At 43.9% G+C, this 22,070-nt stretch overlaps 1 protein-coding gene across 1 annotated transcript in view; it reads left to right on the top strand.

The window, feature by feature from the left end:
• Positions 1–6: 6 nt before the first annotated feature.
• LOC113485139 (solute carrier family 22 member 5-like) overlaps positions 7–22,070 on the top strand; it is a 30,687-nt gene continuing 8,623 nt past the window's right edge. The window contains exons 1-6 of the mRNA XM_026858073.1: positions 7–273; positions 9,283–9,386; positions 11,942–12,096; positions 13,388–13,559; positions 14,505–14,631; positions 19,962–20,062. Of these exons, the coding sequence (XP_026713874.1) occupies positions 11,973–12,096; positions 13,388–13,559; positions 14,505–14,631; positions 19,962–20,062 (524 nt within the window). The 5' untranslated portion in view covers positions 7–273; positions 9,283–9,386; positions 11,942–11,972. The remainder of the gene's footprint in view (positions 274–9,282; positions 9,387–11,941; positions 12,097–13,387; positions 13,560–14,504; positions 14,632–19,961; positions 20,063–22,070) is intronic.

Below are 22,070 nucleotides of genomic sequence, written 5' to 3'. Positions count from 1 at the left end.
TTCCTGGCCGGTACCCCCGAGCACCGGTGCGCCGTGCCCCGCGGGGCCAACCTGAGCGGCGAGTGGCGGAACGCCAGCATCCCGCTGGAGCTGCGCGGGGGGCGGGCGGTCCCCAGCCGCTGCCGCCGGTACCGCCTGGCCGCGCTCGCCAACTTCTCGGCGCTGGGGCTGCGGCCCGGCTCCGACGTGGAGCTGGGGTCTCTGGAGCAGGAGCCCTGCCTGGACGGCTGGAAGTACAGCCGCGATGTCTACCGCTCCACCATCGTCACCGAGGTGCGCGGCGGCGGCGGGAGCGGGGTCCCCTGGCAGCGGGAGGAGCGGGGGGGGGCTGCGCCGGGAAGGGTGGGCGAGAAGTCTCTGGTTATCGTGGCCCAGCTTTGTCCTGCGGCTTTCCCGTGATGCCAGCCTGGACATCTTCCTGCGGTTACCTCTGGCATGCTCAATTTATTTTGAGAGCTGCTGCTCGCTTCCACTTGCAGAAGCGGTCTCGGTTCCTTAACTAGCACAGCATGGGTAGGGTAACTGCTTACCGGGTCTCATCTGGTATCTCTACAGGCAGCTTGGAGCAAGGGACCAGGGGTTCAGCTCACTTGGTGGTTCGGAGAAGTCTTTGAACTCGGAATATCAAAAGAGTTTGGTTTATTTCTTTAAAAAAGAAAAAGGTGGTTGAAGTCACCCTGAGTTGTGCAAGATGCAGCAGTCGGGGAGCCCTGGTTTGATGATGTGTCCAAAAGGACCTTGAACTTTGCATTGTGCCCACGATGCCTCTGTTTTGGTCACGGCCACTGCTTTGGTGTCCCCACTCACCTGTTGCACAGGGCAGGTTCTCCTCTGCTCACGTACACCCCTCAAGGCGGCTCTCTGGTCAGGGCAGCCAGACAAAGCTGAAGCTGTGCTGATTGTCCCTCTTGTTTCAGGTGAAAGCTGGACAGACCCACAGGTGCTGGTTGACTTAAGATACAAGGAAATACATCTTGAGGAATACCTGCATTTCAAAATGTGGACGAGTTTTTTGAGAAAGCTCACAAACCATTTGTAGAGTCCCACTGCCTATTTGTGCCTGTGGAGGGGTTTTACAGAGCTGGAACTGCATTTGCCTTTATTCCTTGCTTTGCGAAATGGCTTGTTGGTGGGTGTTTGGAATAGTGATGGATGTTAGTACTTAATGACCATAAGCTGATCTGAGCACAGAAATCTTCCTCAGGAGAAGGAGGAGCACTGGGGTGAGAAAGGGAACGTGGGAGAGGAGCCATACCAGCACAGGGAGGTATGGAAATGGTGACACTGGAATTGTTGGAAACTTCCCTTGAACTGCCCCAGCAGCAGGGGCTTGAGTGATTCTGACAAGTGACACAAGGCGTTGCCTCGGCTATTTCTAAAGAACTGTTGTTTTCCTCAAAGAGGAAAGCTGTTTTGAATTTCTAGACCCTGGTGGTTGCTGAAATGCACTGTTGTGGAAGGCTAAGGTGTCCTTAAGGCAGCGTAAGGCAGTTGGCATCTTCTTGGGCTAGTCCTGCTCACGGGTTTTGTTCCAAGTGCCTTACTATAATGCTTGACCTGGCTTAGACTTGGTTTCAGCCAATTCTTTGTCTCTGGAGCTTCTTCGCTGAGCTTTGGTTTGCTGTAAAATACAATGTCTTGAGATATCCAGGGGTCTCATAATCTATAGGAAACAGGAGCTGCTGACGTTTTGCTGAGACTCCCCAGCAGCTCTGGCCCGTTGTCTGTATGGCTTGGCAGATGTTTTGTGTCTGTGGGAGGTAGTGTTTGTCTGCCCAGACATCGTGCACTGAGGCAGTATTTTGTTCTCCCTTTAATATTAATGTTTCTGAGTGAGTTTTGCAAGAGCTGTGGCCTTTCACATACTTACAGGTTTTCGGTGTTAAACGTGTTTAATTTCTTGGCTTGGTGCTGCTGCTTTTATGATTCACTAATCTTGTGTTTGGTTGCATATCTCTAACTTACTGAATAATCATGAGGACCTTTGTCCCAGATTTCTGTAGCCAACACTGGGAGGGGGAAGGGGGAATTCTTTTTAAGAAAGCTTTTTGCTGACTCTCTTATGACTCTGGAGAAAGTCCTCGTTTATAGCTCTGCTTTTCAGGGGAGACTTAAAACATTCAGTTCCCTCTCATTTGAAGAGAGACTTCCTTTTCTCACACAGACTAACAACAGAAGGTTGTTATTAGCCAGGCTGCAGCATTTAACCAGCTCCCGTGTAACAGAATCCCTTTCTGTCTTTTACTTTTTGAAATGCTGTAGCACAGGGGATAAGAAAAGCTTTACTTTGGCTCAAGAAGCCATCTGTGTCATTCTTATTCCTCCATAAATTACATAAAAGAATGTAGGAGTAATAAAAGTTCATATGTGGTAGTAAAAGGAATAAAGCCGGGGTAATTAAGGGGAAAAGCTAACTTCTACCAGTCATATCTGTTGTGGGGCTATACTGAATAACTGGGAATAGAATTGAGCAGTAGAGTTAAGAGCATGAGTGGACTAGAAATACGATCTAATGAGAAGATGTTAGATGATACAGCAGCCAAAACGTTTTGGTCCATACAGGAGTAATTCTTGCACACTGAAACGTAAATAGACGCTGAATTTTATATACACATATTCATCCTCTATTTCTAAAAACGTGGCATTGTTCATCCATTTGAAATCAATTCACTGCAGGTGCTGTACTCCGGAGCTGCTTGTTTCTGCCTGCTGTGCTCTTAACAAGCTTCAGAGCCTGTCTGGCTTTTGCAGGGGAAGGATGCGCGCGGTGGGAGTTGCCCAGTGCCCGAGGCTCGACGCAGGGCTGGTGCTCTGTCCTGTACCGACATGCAGGCAGAGAAAGCTCTGGCCAGGTACCACGGTCCAGAGGTTTCTGTTCCCAGCACGCCAGGGATTCGAGTGCCCTGCTGCGCTGTCAGAGCCCTGTCCCCAAAGATCCGTGGGTTATACCAGACCTTTGTGAAACAGGTGGAGGAGACTGCAGTGGGGGCGTCTGGAATGGCACAAATGGGTGCTGTGGTACAGCTGTTGAACTGGAGGTTTCAGTGTTCACTCCTTGTTGGAAGGCAGAGGGATTTGCTTTACCAAAATAAAAACACGTTAGACATGGTAATTTCCACAGGCTTTTCTAAGAGCAGAGCCAGGAGCTCACATGTAAATCAAGCCTGTGTCATCTGGGTTCAGCTCTCACTGAACACTTCATTAGTATTAGTCACCTCCATTATTTCTCATCTTTTAAAACAGGTGCGTCTTTTTTCTTGCTGTAGGTTAGTATCTGCTTGCTTTTCTGGCTGGAGTTCACACTGACAGCTTCTCAGCCCCAGGAGCTGATAAAGCTATGGAAAGACATTTAGGAGATTTTCAGGTACAAAATCTTTTTATTAATAGTCTTGTCAGAAGAAAGGAAAAAAAAAAAAGTCTAGTTTTCTTTGGTAAGTAAATACAAATACCTGACGGATGTAAAAAATGGGCTGAGGTTTTCAGAGCATGATTTCAGAAGCACGTAATGCAGGACTCCTCAGACTTGTACAGACGTTTCTTGACCTTGCAGCATACAATAGGGTTAGTATTATTAAAGAATGATAGGCCTGCAGTTGATATTGTTAAAATGGAAACTTCTCTTTTAGAAGTACTCTGGACAATTAATGACAAGGTCATGTTCCCATCATGCTGTCTTTACTTTTAGATTAAAACTTGGTTCATGTTTTCCAGTTTCTGATGTCAGCGCCCTTTTTCTCCAACCATCTCAAAAATGTGATGTATGGGAGAGAGTTAAGTTTCTGCACTGGAATTATAAAACATTTGGCACTTTCCTTCCTGCTCTATGCAAGTTTTACCTCTGTAAACATTTAAAACAACTACAAGAGAAGAAATTGAGCAGAATGTATATTTTGTAGATAAAGACTTCTGTTTGTTAAGATAATAGGATTCAGCGTCTAGAGCTTCTAAATACTTGGAATTTACAAATGTATTTTCAGAGGCGAAGGTGTTTAATAACACTCACAACTCTGAAGTAAGCAGGGAGTTCATATGGATATGAACAAGACCAGATTCTGAATCAAAGGTCATAAGCAGTTGTGAGACTGCAAGATTTTTCTTTTTAAGAACCTGCCTCTACTTGCAGAGAGAAGCAAGTGGTAGGAGGGAGTACAGGATATTGGATTAGCTGCAAAAATTCTTGCTAATGTTGATTTTAAAAAGATAATATTCACACATGGGACTGTCCCACCTCATTTTTCAATCATGCCTGTTATTCTCAGCAAGAGAGAGGAAAGTTTAAATAAATAAAGAGTGTGAGGACACGATATATTATGCTTTTTCATGTAAGGCTTTTCCTTGTGTAACTGAGTAAGGCTCTAGCAGCTTTTGTATTTGTCATAGTTCATCTTTGTTAAGGGTGATAGTAACGGTACTGGGGAGGTGCAAGTTCTCCTGCAGTGGAACAGTTCTCTCTAATCTGAGAAACACGCGTTCTTCAACTGAGGCCCTAAATTATATTGTTGGTTGTCTTGCAACTGCTTCTGTAACTTTCCAAACGTATTTGGTGGTGATACGTATTTGTTTGCTGTCATGCTGTACTGCAAGAACTTTTGATGTTTTGAAGAGCTCCCCTATAATTAGACTTGCAATTTCCATGCTCTGACGCATTAAATGTATCGGGCAAATTTTATGCTTAAATAGGATAGGCATTTTGATGTTAGCAGCTAGAATTTTGTTATTTCCTGTTTTGTCATCTCTTACAAGACTATATAATTGCAGTGAAAGTGAAGCAGCATAAGGGATCTGCGTTGGTGTCTGGATGAGAGCCACTCTGGGATTTACTGTCAGTAATTCATGAGGTGCCAGCTCTTCTTTCGAGGCAAGTGGTATTCTGCAAGCTCAGTGGATGCAGAGCCTCTACACAAGAAGTTGCTCTTTACCCCTCAAGGTTTTGAAGTGCCTAGAGAATTTAGAAGAACAAAATTTTTTACTTGTTGTATGGCAGCATCCAGCTGGACTGGTGGCATCCTCTCAGCCTAAACTTGCCTCTCAATTGTCGTTTGACACTGTTGTTTTAGGCTTTGAGGGTTGGTCCACAGTTTGCAGTTTAAAGAATTCAGGTATTTCATCTTGGACTCTGAATTTCGTTGTGATTGCCGTTTGTGTGAAAATTGTAGGGTAGTATTCTTTTTTTCTAGAGGTGTTATATTAACGTTCAGTTTAATACTGGAAAGGTGTAAGGCAGAATACAGGAAATACCAGTCTAGTGAGATCTGCACACTTCTACGTATGCTGTTTAGTGTGATCCTAGCTAAACCTGCAAGGATACCTCTTGTTCAGGTTATGTTGTGATAAAAGGCTGGAACCTTAGGGGTTTTGTCCTTTTCAGTTTTATAACTGGGCTTGCCTTATAGTAAGGGATTTGGAGGTGTGGTTCCAGGTCGCTGACTCGACGTGTAAGAGATGAAGCAGAACTTGGAAGATGTACTCCTGAAGAGATGCTTAAGGAAGACTGTAAATACCTAGACCTGCTTCATACTCTGGCCCCAAAGCTGTGCTCAGGAAGCAATTGCTTCAATGCCTCTCCCTTGTGGTGTCCCCTGGCCTTCTCCCCCAAGCTGTCTGCATTTTCTGGTCGTGTCCATAGCCTGTTCTCTTTTCCCCAGCCCTCTTCCCGCCTGTCCTCACCAGTGGCTGTTATCAGCCAGGAATCTGTTACGGGGTGTGTAGCTAACCACGCATCTCACCTCTGGTGCATAAGTGATTATTGCCATTAGGTGTGAGGCTGCTGCTGAAGACATTACTCCAGCCTTATTAATTATTCAGGAAGTAGCTACAGCCCAAAGGATCTGTCTGCCTAGGAAGATGAGTTTAGACCACAACAGAAGGATGTCATCATTTAAAGTTATAAATCAAATTGAATGAGAATGCTCTGTGTCCTGTCTTGAGCATTGGGTACCAGGAGGAGCTCAGTGCTTCACAACAAAGCTGAATTGTTTTTCTCTTTGGCACCCTGATACCTTGCTGAGGTTAACCTTATCTCATCGACTGGGGCAAAGGCCGTTACAGCTGGCTAACTCGGAGAGTACTAAGAAGTGAAAATAGCACATGATTTTTAGAGCACTGGGTCACAGTATACTGTGTCAAAACAGCACTGCCAGCAGTGAGATTCAATCAGTAACTGGGACCCTCGCTCTCTGCGATGCTGGGCCTCTAACAGCAGTGCTTCGGTGACGACTTCTTGGGCCACGTGCAGCTGAGGGAAGGGTCTGGTTGCAGAATTGTTCTGGAAGACTGATGCCACTGTGGAGCAGGCAGTGTGGTCGACCTTGTTGGTGAGTCATCAAAAAGTTGAAGACTTCAGCATTCCTTTATCAGGGCAAAGGTTAACAGACCTTAAAATCGCTTTGTTCTCATTGTTGTGCATCTGTGGAGTCTGTAAATAACTGCTATTGCACAACCAAGGTAGTTTTCCCCCTTGGAAATTTGATAGTGAAGTTCACTTTGGTGTCTGGTTCAAGTGATCCTCAGTCTAACAGCTCCTAAGGAGCAGACAGAAAAACAAGACGGTAACCATTGCAACATTTTAAGCACCAGTATGTTTCCACCTGCTAATGCAAGAAGCTTTTGGCAGAAGAGTGCAAAACATTTTAATACCGTGAACTTTTCCAAGCAACATCTCAACCTCAGTGGTCTGAAGAAAGTTTTTTACTGGGCACAGGCATGCCAGTGTCTGGAAGTCCGAGCGTTGCACAGCCTTGTGCCAGCATACAGGGTGTAAGATAGGTGAAAAAAGATGGCTAACTCACAAGCATGGAGTGATCAGCTGGAAAATAATGACTTATTTAGACTACAAATCACTAAGCTAGATGTTTGGCTAGTTAAGATTTTAGTTCTGTTACTTGCGATGTCTGGCTCCAGTAGCTGATACAAAGATGATTCTTTGTGAATAGGCAAGTCTTTATTAATGCAGGATCTATACTGGGAGTGGGATTGGTTTGCCTCTAAGCGTCATTCTGTGAAGACCTACGATCAATCACTGAAACCTCTGGCCTGTGTGAATTTGATAAGGATCATTTGCTGTATATTTGCAAGGTGCCAGATACATTTCGTTGAATCTTCCTGGCTGGATTAGCCTCTGTGATCATCACGGAACTGCTCAAACTTTCTTTAATTTATATATGGAGTACAGATTCTGTTGAATAAATACAGATTTAATTATAAATGTTAGAGTTTTTAATCCCAATGATATTGAGAACTATAGTAAGTTAAATCCCTTACATGTGTGGTATAAATTTGTTAGTGTGTTAGCCACAATTCTGAAAGGAACTTGTGTAATGATGCACAATTGATGGGGTTGGTAGGATTTGTTGGGGCATTGCATGGAGTGCTGGTGTCTGTGCTTCAGGTGGTGTGGGGCTGGAAAAGTTTGGGGAATAAGTGCAAGAATAATGTCAAAGACTATGAAATCTGATATAAAGGTTCTTCAGACACAGGACCACAGATTTATTGAAGGAGAGGTTAAGAAATTACTTGAGTACAGTTACAAATTGGTGTTGGTTTGCTCCTGTGACCTTAAAAAAATAATCATGGTGAGGTGAATTCATAAGACTGTCAACAGGTTGGTAGCTAAAGTTACACAAACTGCTGAGTGTGCAGGCTGCATGAATGAGCATCATTCATCTCTAGAAAAACTTCCAGTTCCAACTCAAAACTGGAGCCTCTTCCATGGAGCAAGTGGTGGCTCAGCTGAGTTTTGCAGCAGGGATCTGGACGCCGAAGGCGATTGCTGGTGGTGGTCATTCAGCGCATGGTTTTTAGTGATCCCCCAGCCTTAAAACGTACACGAGGCTGTAGTTGTAGTGTCAGGTGTTAATAGACTGAGGGCTGTGGGATTCCTGGGGTCAGAGGATTAATGCTGAGGGGACGGGGCTGGCAGACAAAGCAAAACACTGGCGTGGGACCATGGATGAGGTGGATGGAGGAGCTGGGACACGCAGCAGCTGCAGGGGCAAATCTTAGGAGGTGTTCCAGGAGGAATTCTAAAAAAAAAAAACCAAAACCTGAGAGGAAAACACACTCTTCTTAATTATTTGTAATTGGGGAGCAAGGGGGATTAATTATTGGTGTCAGGGTGACGGTTTTCATTCCAGCTTTTTAAATACAGATTAAAAATGAAAAGTTTCCATCCCTAAAACATCAGAAGGGGCCCTGTGGGAACTGTTTGAATAACTAAGCTGAGGAGGGTTTGGCCTCGCGTCAGAAGCATTGGCTGCCTCTAAATTCCTCCCTGGTGGGGCTGCAGCACCTCCTGCCCTCTGCCAGCGGGCTGCAGGGTGGTGTGGCAGGACTGGCAGAGCTCTGGGAGATTCTCCAGCAGGGAGGTAGGGGACAAGGTGTTCCTGCTGGGTTTTGTCCTTTCTTCTGATGTTTACACACTTCCCCCCCCCCCCCAAACCCCCCCCCCCAAATAACCAAAATAAAATTAAGATTCTTTCAATAATAGCTGTTGGCATAGATACAAAAATAACACTAGTCCTATTTCAAAAACATCAGGCTGAAGTGGGTAGGAGATTGGAAAGTATTGCAACCTTCATTTAATTAATATCTTGGTTTCTTCCTCCTTTTTGTTTTCATTGTGGAAATCTTGATTTGTTTGGTGTGTATTTCACTTTGTATTCCGAAGATGATAATTGACGTTAGGCTCCTGATGAGGAATGAACAGCCTCCAGTCTCTCTCAAAACCATATTAAAATGTAATAAAGGAAGAGGCGCTTTTTTTTTTCTCTGTAGTCTCGTTTCTGTAGTTCAATTTCTCTTAAATTAGAAATGTGTGTTTTTAATGGCAAACTTTGCCATATGCAGGGAAATCAAGTTTGGGGTCCATTCTCCTTCCAAAATCAGCAGAACTGCAGTGGTTTAAGGGGCTGCAGAGCCTTTGAAAGGGAGCAGAACCCAGTGAATTATGAAATTATTAGTTACTGTCGCCCATATATGTGCGGGGGAAATACCGCAGCCATCCCCTGTGTAAAAGTCACGTGGGTCACACGTGAGGGTAGCCTTGGGGCCTCGGCTGGATGGCTCCCGAGGTGGCTCAGGGCAGGTGGCCTTTGCCCCATGCTGCCCCACGTCCCTTCCCGTGATTTTTCACGAAGCTGCATCTGTGCGGTAGGTTAGTTACTCATTTCTCGCATGGAGGTTTTCTGTCCAAAGGGTATGTTTTCACCCAGGCTCAGCCAAGGTGTTTAGGAGGGAGGGGAAATCCTGTTTATTGGAAAACTTCCATGTTCTGTCTCCCTGCAGTGGAATCTTGTATGTGATGACGACTGGAAGGGACCCCTGAGCACCTCCCTGTTCTTTGTGGGTGTCCTGCTTGGATCTTTCATATCGGGACAGCTCTCAGACAAGTAAAGTATATACACCAGAGCTGCTGGCTCTGTTTGATGCTGTTTTGTAAGCAGTTCTTGTATGTGAAGTTTCCTGTGTCTTTCTGCAACTGCTAACGTGTCTTTATTCTGTGACTGTCTAATCTGAATGTACACAGAGTGTATAGAGAAAATGTCTTGAACTAGAACAGAATGTTACAAAGATTGTTAGTGGGTGTTGCCTTTTTTACCTGTTTATTTGTTCAGCAAAATCACTTCTGGAGCAAACTGGTTTTATTCCAGAAAACAGGTGTAGGGCATAAGTTTCATCTGGGAAAATCAGATCAATGGCACTCCCTTAGAATTACTTTGGACTATGTTCAGAGAGATCCCTGAGGCTTGTTTTCCTTTTTTTGAGGTCAAACTTTTTTATAAACACCCATAGCTTTTCTTCCTCATCATCAGATGCAGCCTCTAAGAGCAATGATCTGCATTTGTGGAAGCTGCAAAGCATGAATGCTGTCCAGCTGTACCCCAGAGAAGCAAGGATTTCTTATTTATCAGTACCAACATTTTAAAAAATAAAAGTGGGAGACACCATTAATTTTGTGCTGTTGCCAGTTGTTTGAGCTTGATTTTTCTGATTCTCTCCCTGGAATTTGCTGTGCATTGCATTGTGTGCTGTCTTCCTGATTCCCAGAGAACCATACGTGGGCCTCTAATTTGCTGATTTACATGTAGCCTTTCTATTTCTTTGAAATGTAATCCCTAGGCCACAAATCTTGTAGCATCATTCAGGGCCATTGCATGGCTTCCTGCTCGCCAGGCTGGAGCAATCTCGAGCTTGGAGGCACTGAGTCCAGCTCTCCTGGACTCTTCTCTCCAGAGCCATATGCCATGGGATTTTTCCAAGCAGATCCCTGGTCAGACCAGTGTTTGCTCTCCCTGTGGTCCTGCCTTCTGCCTCGTTCCTCCCCTCGTGATTGTGCATTTCACCATCATGCAGCCATGACTGCTGCTGACCGTTACATCCCCAAACAGTTCTCCCTTATTTGCAAGCATGAGGCCCAGCACTGTCTCCCTTTGTCAGCTTCTCCATCGTCTGTGGTAGGAAGTTGTCACTGACTCCAGAAACCTCCTGGGCCTTGTCCTTCCAGCAGGTATTGGACTGGTTGAAGTCTCCCGTGACAGCCAGGGCCTTTGAACATGAGGCTTCCCTGTGGCTGGTTGAAGAAGGCCACGTTTACCTCTTTCTGATGAGGTGGTCTGCAGCAGACACCCACAGCGGTGCTGGCGTCGGTCTGCCGCTAACGCTGACCCGTGAGCTCCCAGCTGGCTGTCAGCCCTCCCCAGGCAGAGCTCCTCCCGGGGCAGAGCACTGGAAGGTGTGGGGCGATTTCCCCTCTTGGCCGTGGGGACTCTCCCACGCCTTCATCACGGTGCTGCCGCAGGGCTCGGGTGCTGCATTCAGAAGAGCTTCCAGCCCCTTGTCTGCTACAAGGGTGGCGAATGTCTTCCATGGTGAAGCAGAAACAGAAGCCACAAGCTTCCCATCTTCAGAGTCACGGGAGTCTCCCACAGCTCCTTCCCGTGGTGACCCAGATCCTCAGCAGGTGCAGCTGAGGCGCCACCGACGCAGCTCTCAGCCACTGAACAGCCTCTTCACCTCACGGTCAAGAGGCCAAGTGCATCCAGCAGCCCCGCGAAGAGCCTGCGTACAGTGTTCTGCTGCTGCCATCTGCCCATCTGGTACAGAAGGTCCTGCAGCCAGCTGGCCAGGCGTGACATTGAGACGAACAAAATATTTTTCAGGTTCAAATAATGGTCTGTTCTTAACGTGTTGTGACCTACCTGAGGCTTGTGGTACCAGCTGTGGACCTCCTAGGCAAGTCCTAACTTCAGGGTGAGGTTATGTGAGCCTGCACTCAGCAGATGCCCTGTCACAGGCTCCAGACTTGTGGTGTGGGGCTGCTCAGGCCAGGACGTGAGCACTGACTCTTAAAAAGAGTTTGATGGGTTGGCTTTAGTTTAGTTTCTCTTTTTTTTTTTTTTTTAATAATTCATTGATAGAAATCCTAGAGTCCCTTAAATTGGTTCATTTTTTTTACCAAGTGAAATGAAGATTGCAGCATGGGATCACTTACTGATAATTTCATCTTACAAACCTGAGGTTTACCTCTCTTCCAGAAGCTTTCCTTTTTTTCTTTTTTAACACACCGATCTGTCATGAACTGTGTGCCTCCACAGAGAAGGAGCATCTCATCTAATATTCCTGCGTTTTAAATAATGTGCTCCCAGTGATTTGTCTCCCTGCTCATCCTACCAGTAAGAAAGGAATAGTGTTCCAGCACATCTGTAAAGGCAACTTAACTAGAAGCCATTAAAATATTATTTTCTCTTGGCCAGTGGATTGTTTTAATGTATTTAGGTTAGTTGTGCCTGTGTCATGTTTCCTGAACCTCTGCTTTTTGCGGATGTTTTGTATCTCCTTAAGGATGCATATGAGTAATATTTTTGTTTGTTTGTTTCTGAAGATTTCATTCATGATGTCGTATAAACTTTTTTTTTTCTTTTTTTTTTTAATCTGTCCATGGAAGATTTGGCAGGAAGAATGTGCTGTTTGCAACTATGGCAATGCAGACTGGCTTCAGCTTCATACAGGTCTTCTCTACCAGCTGGGAGATGTTTTCAGTGTTCTTTGTGCTGGTCGGCATGGGACAGATATCTAACTACGTGGCAGCATTTGTTCTTGGTATGAAAGTCCTGCTGGGCACAGTATGTGTTCTTTGTTTTGTGCTTTTCCTGCTCCTTTTCAGTACTGGCTTAGGGTTGATTTGTTTTGCCAAGCAACACTGTTAAGAGTGTGTCCTCACCACACGCGGATAATTCGTTCTCTCCTTGGAAGTTTCAAGTTCATAGAGGTGCAATCTGAATTAATTCTGTGGCTTACCATCCTAAAAAAGCAAAAAAACAGAAATTGATTATTCAAAAGAAAATCCATCTTCTAGTTGGAGAGATAAGACATGTAGGACATGATTTTTTTAGGGATATCTGTTGTCCATTTTGGGGCCTAAATTCCTATTTGATTTAAAAACTTGCAAAAGAAAAAATAAAAGAGAGCAAGCATTATAAAGTCTCCTTTAAACAGCCCATAGTAAACATTTCAGTGGCGTAATGATTCTCACTTTGTATACTTTCAGTATACTTTCAGTAACTAACACCATATTTGGTTGTGAGAATGTGAATTAATTTATGAATCTGAGATATTTTTTTTTCTTAAATTATTAATTATTTTACGGTGGCCTCACTGTCCAAGGTACCAAGTGTTGACAAGAAATTCCTTTTGGGCTGAACCTCACTGCAGACATCCTGACGCAGCTTCTGTAATCTTCCTTGATTTCTGGAAACGAGGAAGATTATATTTCTCTCTATGTCTCTTGATTTGCAGGTCCCAAAGCATTTCCAAGGGAAGCACTGACCCCCGTTCACTCATTTAACTCCACTGCCAGTAGCCTGGCCTCTGTTGGTGACCCGACAAGAACTCCGCATGGGTACACCAAAAGACTGTGAGGTTTTTTGGCTAATAGTGAAATAGTCTTTTAGAAGGTGATACAGTTCAAGAACCTAATTTAGGCAGCTCTGAATTACCCTTTGCAGAAGGTGGTCTCTCTCCATAAGCTGGAGAGGACCCTGTAGAGATCAAGCTGAGGTTAACTGCTGTGGATGTTCGTAGTGTGTCAGGTGGTTTTAGCTCCTCAAGTAAAATGTGAGATTCTGAGAAGATAAAATTACAGAATTATTAGCTGCTTTGAGCTACAGAAATACTGTACAGCACTGTTCTCTTGCTTTTCTACATATAATTACATGAGTTGATGCAGGATCTCTACACGGAACGGATCTGTGGTGCCTCTAAAACTGGCTGGCAGAGCGTGCCATATATTGTAACTATCCGGTGCAGTATCCAATTGTTAGAGGTATTTTTGGTAACTAACTTGGTTGCTATGACGTTAAAATACTAATCTTTACTCTGTTGTTTTGAACAGGCACAGAAATTCTTGGCAAATCAATTCGTGTGCTGTTCTGCACGCTAGGCGTTTGCATATTTTATGCATTTGGCTACATGTTGCTGCCACTGTTTGCTTACTTCATCAGAGACTGGCGGATGCTGCTGCTGGCACTTACTTTACCTGGGCTGCTCTGCATCCCGCTCTGGTGGTGAGTATAACTGAGTGAAAATTCTTCAGACTGTTAAGATCCAGACTCCAAGCCAACCAGCCTGTAGCAATGAAATTCGGGACTGGGCAGGTGAAGAATGGATGTTGTGTCCTCTGCTATTCCCAGTCGTTTAGCTCCAAGTCCGTAGCTTTGTGGGTGATGTGACTCGTGCCTGAAGAGCCTCTCCTTCATTTTCTGTAGGCTTCTATAAAATCGTGGTGCTCGTGCAAAGAAAAAGTAAAACTCGCCCTTCTGCACCAGCTGAAATCCATGAGCTTTTAAGTGTAGGCCTGAACTAAGGGCAGAATGAGGAACCAGTTGTTTTGGGAAGCTGGGCAACGTTAGGGTGACACAGATGTGCACATACTGGGGTTTGTAACTTGTCAGATCTGTGGGACTTGTGTTCTCTTCCATAGTTCATGAATACTGTTTAGGTGCCATGTAATGTTTCAATAGACCACATGGTGGTGGTGTTTCTTCACTTACACTAGCATTGGTTTGTGAGTCCATCCAGTTTCTTACAGAGTTGAATGACTCAGGCAAATTCTGCTTTCTGACTTGCCTTTGTCTGACAGTATTTACAGTTACTAATTTTATATGTGTTACTCTCTAAGGATATGCCTCTTAATGCATGCTGCTTGTGTGTCATATTTCAGAAATTCTTTAATTAAACTTTTCCCATACTTTGAAGATTCTGTTTACTTTTTTTTTTTCTGAGTCATTGCTTATTTCTTTAGTACTTCTAAAAATCCACAAACGCATTTTAGTCTGTTCTTGTTCAGGATGCTAGTCTGCTCTTGTAAATCTGACTTCTGTTGTCATTCCTCTAATTTCTGCAAGATACGGCAAGTTTTGAGCAATTCAGGCCTGGAACAATGTGTGTTGGTGCCTACAGCAGTGCTTTTCCTGGAAATGTAGGCTCGTTATTCTGAACCTTTTCTCCAGGGTCATTCCGGAATCTCCACGGTGGTTGATCTCCCAGGGAAGATTTCAAGAGGCAGAAGACATCATCCGAAAGGCTGCAAAAATGAACGGCATTACGGCCCCGGATGTAATACTTGACCCTAGTGAGGTAAGATTCCTCTAACAGTCCAGTTGTTGGCTGGCCCTGTCAATGACCATGTAAAGTGATTAATTTCCAGACGTACAAATCGCGTTATGCCCGCAGCATATTATGTACTTCTCAAATGCACAAAAGGTCATCATTTCCCTGAGAAGCAGAATACCCTTTCCCTGCTTCATTGAGATTTGCAAAGCCTTTGCTGGCCCGTTCCTGTGGGAATGCCAACATATCATTTTAATCCAAACATCTTTTTGTTCCAGTTTACAGCCACTTTTTTCCTTTTAAACTGTTTTTTGGGGGGAAGGCAATGAATTTGAGGTACCTACTGCTTTGTGATCTACGCTTGCACTGAACAGATTTTATGCTTGTGCAGTCTAATACAGTTCTGTAAAAGTCTAACACAGGACTAGTCCTGGCCAGTGGAACTGGAAATGATGTTATTCTAGTTCAACTCCATATTTAACTCTCATTTCTACTCCACATTAAGAAAAGCAAAATTTAAGCCCCTTTAGGGTGGATTAGCTAGCAGTATCTTTTCTTCCCCTTCTGTTTCTTCCAACACAGTCTGGTTTCCTCTAGGTGTTTCCTCTAGGTATTTCCCCTTTCCCTGAGCTCTTTGGTGACCTTAAGATGTGGAAAAAGTTCCACGCTCATTCAGGCATGACCTCCAAAAGTCAGACAGACAAACTGTTTGCATAATCCAGGAGACTGAGCACCTCTCTAGGCAGATCTGTAGAATCTGCCTGGGCAGTTGCCCTGTTGTTTTCTGGCTGACAGTTGACATTATCTTGTCATTTCTGGGAAAATCCCTTGTATACTCACTTGCTTTACAAGGCCTCTGTACCGGGTGAAGGAGAGTGGTTATCCATTAAACTGTAGTGTGTCTGCTACTGAGATGGAAACAGCTTCACTTGAAGTTAGCCAAGGTGCAAACAAAGCTGTTTGTTCAGATTTACAGATAGCAGGACAGACATTCTGGTCTTGCTGGAACAGACAGAATTCTAGGAAAACCCAGACCTTCTTATGAAGCTTTCCCCCTGGATTTTCATTAGAACATGCTTTTTTCCTGTTTTTTTTTTTCTGCTTTCTCATGCTGTAGGCATAAAAACTTGCCTATTGCCAGCACTGCACTAGGAGAATGGAAAATAGACTCTGGCTCCAACATCTGCTTAAGGTCCTTGTTTCTGGAGTCCTCTGTCGCCTGTTCTTAGAAAGAAATACTGATCTCTTTGCCATCTCTGAGTGGGGCTGGACTATGGAGCAGCAGAAGGCAGGGGCAAGAGTAGGGGTGTTGCACCAGGGAACAGTGGACAAGGGGAAATGCTGACCTTGGCATCAGGGTGGGCTGAAGTACATGGTGCTTATTTACAGATAAATCATTGCATGTCGGCTTTCAGAAACACAGATTAATATTCTGATACTCAAGGGAAAATGAACTCAGTGATGGGGTGCTGTTTAAAAACCAGAATTCCTGGCCATTTTTTTTCTTTCTTAAAGTAAAGCCTGTCTTGTCTTTTTGAAATAAAGTATGTCTGTGAAGACAAGAGAGTTGGGGCTCAGCCTGGAGAAGGAAAATCTCTGGGGAGGCCTTATAGTGGCCTCTCAGGACTTAAAGGGGCTACAGGAAAGCTGGGGAGGGACTTTTTACAAGGGCATGGAATGATAGGACAAGGAATAATGGCTTTAAACTGAAAGAGAGTAGATTTAGATTAGATGTAAGGCAGAATTGTTCCCTGTGAGGGGGGTGAGGCCCTGGCACAGGGTGCCCAGAGGAGCTGTGGCTGCCCCCTCCCTGACAGGGTTCAAGGCCAGGTTGGACGGGGCTTTGGGCAACCTGGGCTGGTGGAAGGTGGCCCTGCCCGGGGCAGGGGAGTGGGACTGGATGATCTTTAAGGTCCCTTCCTGCCCAAACCATTTCTACGATAAAAGGAATGCTGTGACTGAAAAGTTTGTGCAGAACTTTCCTTCATCAGTGGTCAGTTTATGCTGTTCTGTCAGCTTTCTGAAGAGCTGTGAAGCAAAGGCTCACAGCCTCTCTTGAGTTTTTAGGAAACATGTTTACACTGCAGACTGGTTCTCAGAAATCCGGCTGGCCCTTAGCCATCGTGCAGTTGGAACGTGAGTTCTGGATGGAGAAGCAACCCAAGCTCCTGCTCCGAGGATTCCTTGGCTCCGTGCAGCTGGAGAGCAGCACCTGCAATATTTAGGTTCGGGAGATTTCAAAACCAGTTAGGATCCAGCAGGTGACTAGTCGCAGACAAGCTGCAGAGCACAGATAGGGCCTGCTTGGCTGAATTATCCCTTGTGAAGGGGATAGAACTGTTTGGATTGAAACAAAGAAATGGACTCAACAGTATTTTTTTTTTCCTGTTAAGCAGGTATTCTTTATTAGCAGTGCCGAGGTCACCCTGGGGATTCTCCGCCACAAGGGCCCCCAAGAATTAGTAAGGGACACCAGTTTACGTAGACACAAATCATATATATTCATTGGATTTCCTCGAAAGCGGTGTCTTACAATAATGAGTTCCCAGAATTCACTTACATAGTCTGAGCATGCGTAGTGAAAATAGGGTGAGGGTCTTCGGTGGGCGAGGGAGGAAGTAAGCGGTCTTCTTCACGGTGTTCGCTGGCTGACCCTCTTTCCAGAGCATGCGCTGTGAAGGAAAGTCCAGGTGCCTCCCTCCTAAATCAGCAGAATCATCCTCCCTAGGACAGGGTCTCTGTGTCTCTTTGTTCGAGTTCTCCCTTATCTTAGTTTTCGCATTCTAGGAGTTGCCCAAGTGTCCACTGAAGGCCTTGGGTCTGCTCTCAGTGATTTACAGGAGCCTAACGAGGGTTTCAATCTTACCTAAACAAACAAAGGGACCTCAGGAAACAGTTGAGGAGTCAAGAGTCCTTGAGAAACAAATGAAGCAAAGCACAATCAAAGCTTTTATACATCACAGTTTAGTCTTGATAATTGTCAGAGATTAATTTGAGGATAATTGGTCTGATTTCAAGTCACCATTTTGCCCTCCCTGCCCTTCTTACAGCTGCTTGTTCTAACCTGTCCTGTTAAGGATTATGTTGTCTGCACATCCAGCTCCTAAAAGGCAGGGTGGGTTTTTTTTCTCATCAACTGTGACTCTCTGAATTTTACTGTTCCTGATTTTGTTTTGTAATTTGTTTGGTTTTTCTCCTTTTTTTTTTTTTGTTTCCTGTTTGCTGGTTTCTTGGCAACAAATAGTGGCAAAACTGGAGAGTACTTAGGAAAGATCATGTGATTTATGAGAAAGGGCTGTGAGCTGTAAAGCCGACTGCAGTTTGTGTGGTGGAGGCTGGGCTTGAGGCACAGTGAAAGCTATCAACTGTAAAGAACTGTTTGCCTCTTGTAGGAAGTGAAGATTTCTGAAAGCAGATACACTGAGGTTTGCACGAACATCAGACTTGTTCTGAAAACCTGGAGAATAAAAAATACCACTCGGGGAAAAAAATTTTCACCTGACTGCAGGGGTTACCTGAGCTTCATGTTCCCATTAGCTCAGATACAAGACATTGAGGAAATAAATGTGTCTTTTGAGTTGAGGAACAAGAATTAAGGACCCAAAATCAGTGTCCAGCAATAGCTTGCCAAAAGAAACATCTGTAAGTGAATATGGAAGGGAGGTTGATGAGGAAATAAGTTAAACTTATGGTTCCTTTTGTCTCTTTATTGGTGTCTTGTGTCCTGCAATACATCCAGCTACTTCTGCTGGACCAGCCTGATTTAAGGAGAAAAGTATTGTAAGTTGAACTAATACAGAGTAAAGGATGGTGTATTAGACCGGGGGCAAAGAGTTCAGAAAAGTTGAAAGTAGTGAGTAATTCCACTATTTTGAAGCTGCAGTCATAGTTTACTTTTATTGATAACCATTTGCACATTCCATGAAGGAGTACACAGTGCCAGCAAAAGGCATTCACTTCTTAAAAGTACTGAAATTTAATTTGACATACTCAGGTCACTCTGACTTGAAAAACCAAGGGAGGAAGTAATCTTTGTGTACAGTTTATTGTGCTTGCACATAATAGAGGTCTGTCAGGCAAGAGTGATTCTCCTGGTTGTGGAAAGAGAAGTCTTCACTTAAATATTGTGAGGTGTCTTGGCTGCTTACAGTTCAAAAAGTGTCAACATTTTAAATATTTCAGTACTACTTTTTTTATTTGAGAATTTTGACCTGCTAAGGTGGATGCTTGTTTCTTTCTCGGTTGGATTTCTAACTGTTACTCATCAATTTAATGGTATTTTTAAGTAACCAGTGATAAATCCTGAAAACATATTTTGTGATAACAAAAATATGACGTATGTAGAAAACTGGGGTGCTTCAGCCATAGCATTGCTTTATCAGAGTTGATAGTTTTAATGAATGGGACTTGTCCTCTTAAATCACCTTTTACATATTTTGAAAGATCTCTCCTTTGTTACTCCTTGTTAGGGGTCTAAACTTTAAAAAAAAAAAAAAAAAAAAAATTTTTTCCTTTTTTACAATCAAGCATAAAACTTGTTCACATGCTTTACTGATGAATAACTTTGCATTGTTCCATGGAAGTAGTTTTATTTTGAGGAGCTGGAAAGTTTCATAGGGATAGGAGAAACTTGTTGTCTTTTTGCTTATATTCTTAGAAGATCCCAAAACCAGGCTAAATCATGATGGGGACTCTTCAGCTCCTTAGCCAGTTTGTCTCAGTTTAAATACATTACTGTTAGGTCAAGCATGAGCAGTCATTTATTAAATCTGTCCTGCTGCAGTTTAATCTTATTTCTTGCCTTGCCTGCAGTAGACATAGAGGACAGTTTATCACCTTTTTTTTTTTTTTTTTTGTGGATCTTTGAAGACCATTCTTAGTCTGTTAAGATGCCCTTAGGCTAAATAAACCCTCTGCTTCTACAGATCATGTTTTTCACATGTCTCCTCATCCTTGTTGCTCTCTTCTTGTCTGGGTGCAGTTGCTTTGCATGATCCTCGAGGCGTACTGCTCAAAACTGGGCAGAAGTGACATGTAAACGCTGTGGCTTTGTAATTCAAGTGTAAAAGGAACAACAAACAGTTGCTTTGTTACACCTCAGGCAGAGAAAAATATTGCCAATTTCAGACTAAATTTTAAGTGACTTTAAATGAGGGAGGAGCAACTACTTTGACAAACCTGTTGGCTCTTGTGGCTTCTATGTGTTTGATTAAAAGTGAGGCACCTGTTTCAGCTCTGCAGCGTATCAAAATACTGATCTATAAGTTGGGGGGGATTTACCTTCACAGTAATTCCACTTGCAGGAAGTTAACGTTCCCATGTTTTTTTGTTTGGTGGGTTTGTGTTTTTTTTTCCAGATGCAAGATTTGAATTCCCAGAAACAACAGACATACACCATTTTGGATCTAATGAAAACCCGAAATATCCTAACTATCACAATTATGTCAGTGATTCTTTGGTAAGTGTGATTCAGGAGTACGTCAACACAAAAGCAGCCAAACAATTAGAACCCGCTTGTTGAACGCTCAGGTATTCTGGAGAGATACGGATAAAACCAGCTCAAAAAGCAGCATGCTGGCTGGAGCAACAAAATTCTGGTTATGTAGATTCTTTGTTTCAGTAACAGTCTAGAAACACATCTGGATTGTTTGTTCTTTCTGAAGCAGTCAAGCATACCCCGAACTGAGCAAGAATCAGATCAGCTGGCAGTGATGTGTGGGAATCCTGCCTGATCCTGGGCCTTGGGGAATCTGCATCTGACTGTAACAAAGTCTTGTAAGAGGAATGAGTCATGCGCTCTCCCAGTGAGAGAACTGCTGCCCAGCGGTCTGAACACAGCCATGCCTGACTTACAGGGGTGATCCTCCCATCTCGTTTGTATTGTCTCTTAAAGGGATAAAGCTGCCTTTGAAGTTCTAATCAGACTTTCCTGCTAGCTGCTCTGTCTACCGGCCATCTTTAGCTTGGTTTTGCACTAGCTGAAACCATACTTTATGCTCAATTTGATTAAATGGGTGTCATTGTCCTCTGCTGGAAATCTCAGTGAAGCTATAATTGTCGAGAAAAGAGAAAATGGAGAGAGTAACCTGAGGCTATAAAAGTGAGGTTTAATTACTGCATGTACCTACAGTGTCCTAACCAGTAAGGTCCCTCCAGTTCTTGGGAGCTAAGTCTATTTGCTGTCTTTTTGACCAATGTTCCTCAGTTTTAGTGAGGGAAAGCCTTGGAGTCCAGTCCACGGAGCCACCAGTGCATACAAGCTGATGTGGCTTTTTGGGTCAAAGGATGACTTGGCTAATATTTAAGCCAGATTTCCTTGCCCATCACCAAGCTCAATGTTACAAACTTGCTGAGAAATGAACTTGAGCAGAAAACAGCTTAAAAAAAAAAGAGAAGTAGTGTCGGTTCTTTGCAAAAATGTCAGTACAATTTCCATTTGCTGTTGTCTTACCTCCAAGTCCAATTCTCTCACCTTTAATTGGAACTGAGCTGGAGAACTGAGACGGCCCAACTTCTAATCTGCATGGAGTAGATCAGTAGCGAGTTCCTAGGCACAGCTGATTTGTGTGTGTGTGTGTGTTTGTAGAAAGCAAATGGAAAACCTGTTTGAACAGCATTCCTGGTAGGACAGAGCATCCGAGGGAAGCAATGGTGTGGCAGTATGTAATCCGTTCCATCTGCTGAAGGGCTTTTTGCCACACGATAAATTAAGTTTTAGGGTAGGCAGGACAAGTCAAATGTGTGCAACTGACTTAGACGATCATACCTCCTCGTGTATTTGGCTGATTTGGGCAATTTTCCTACTATTTTTACCTTGTGTGCCAGTTGTCCAACCTCCTTTTAATGAATTTCCCAAAATACAGAGCATCTTGTACTAACTCAGCAGTGTTTTCCAGCCCGTAGCATACCAGTGGTATATTCTGCATTATGAATTGAAAGATCTCATAAAAGAAGCTCTGTAAAAGAGGACAGTGGCAGATAGCAGTATATCACCCTTACGTATTGCTGGGTGTTTTGTTAATTTTAAGTAACAGGCCTTTAAACTAACCCCTTCGCTGAGTTTGCATCAGGGAGGAGGAAGTTTGGCTTCAAGTTTTCTTAGAAAATTTATAACTGTATCAAGGTTTGCCAATGTGATAAGCTAAGGCAAACTGCTACTGAAAGTCAGTTCCAGTGAGCACAGTTTATTGCATATAAAAATAACTCCCAGGAGCAGAGGCTGGGCGGGTTGCATGGCATTGTGGAAAACACTGCATGATTAATTTTGAGAAGAATAACCATAGCTGGCAGGGCACGCAGCAGCAGGGGGTTACCCTCAGCTGTATGGCTCCATACCTTCCCAGGTACACTAGAAAACTTGTTTTAAACAGTTGGACCGTGAAGGCTCTTCCCGTGTGAAGTGAGGAGGAGGAAGAGCTAATTTTGCTCCAGGTTCTGTTCTAACACAGATGCTGAAGGAGATAAAG

The sequence above is a fragment of the Athene cunicularia genome, assembly GCF_003259725.1.
Source record: "Athene cunicularia isolate RWA chromosome 13 unlocalized genomic scaffold, athCun1 chr13_part1, whole genome shotgun sequence".
Lineage (NCBI taxonomy): Eukaryota > Metazoa > Chordata > Aves > Strigiformes > Strigidae > Athene > Athene cunicularia.
This window is presented reverse-complemented; position numbering and strand designations above follow the sequence as displayed.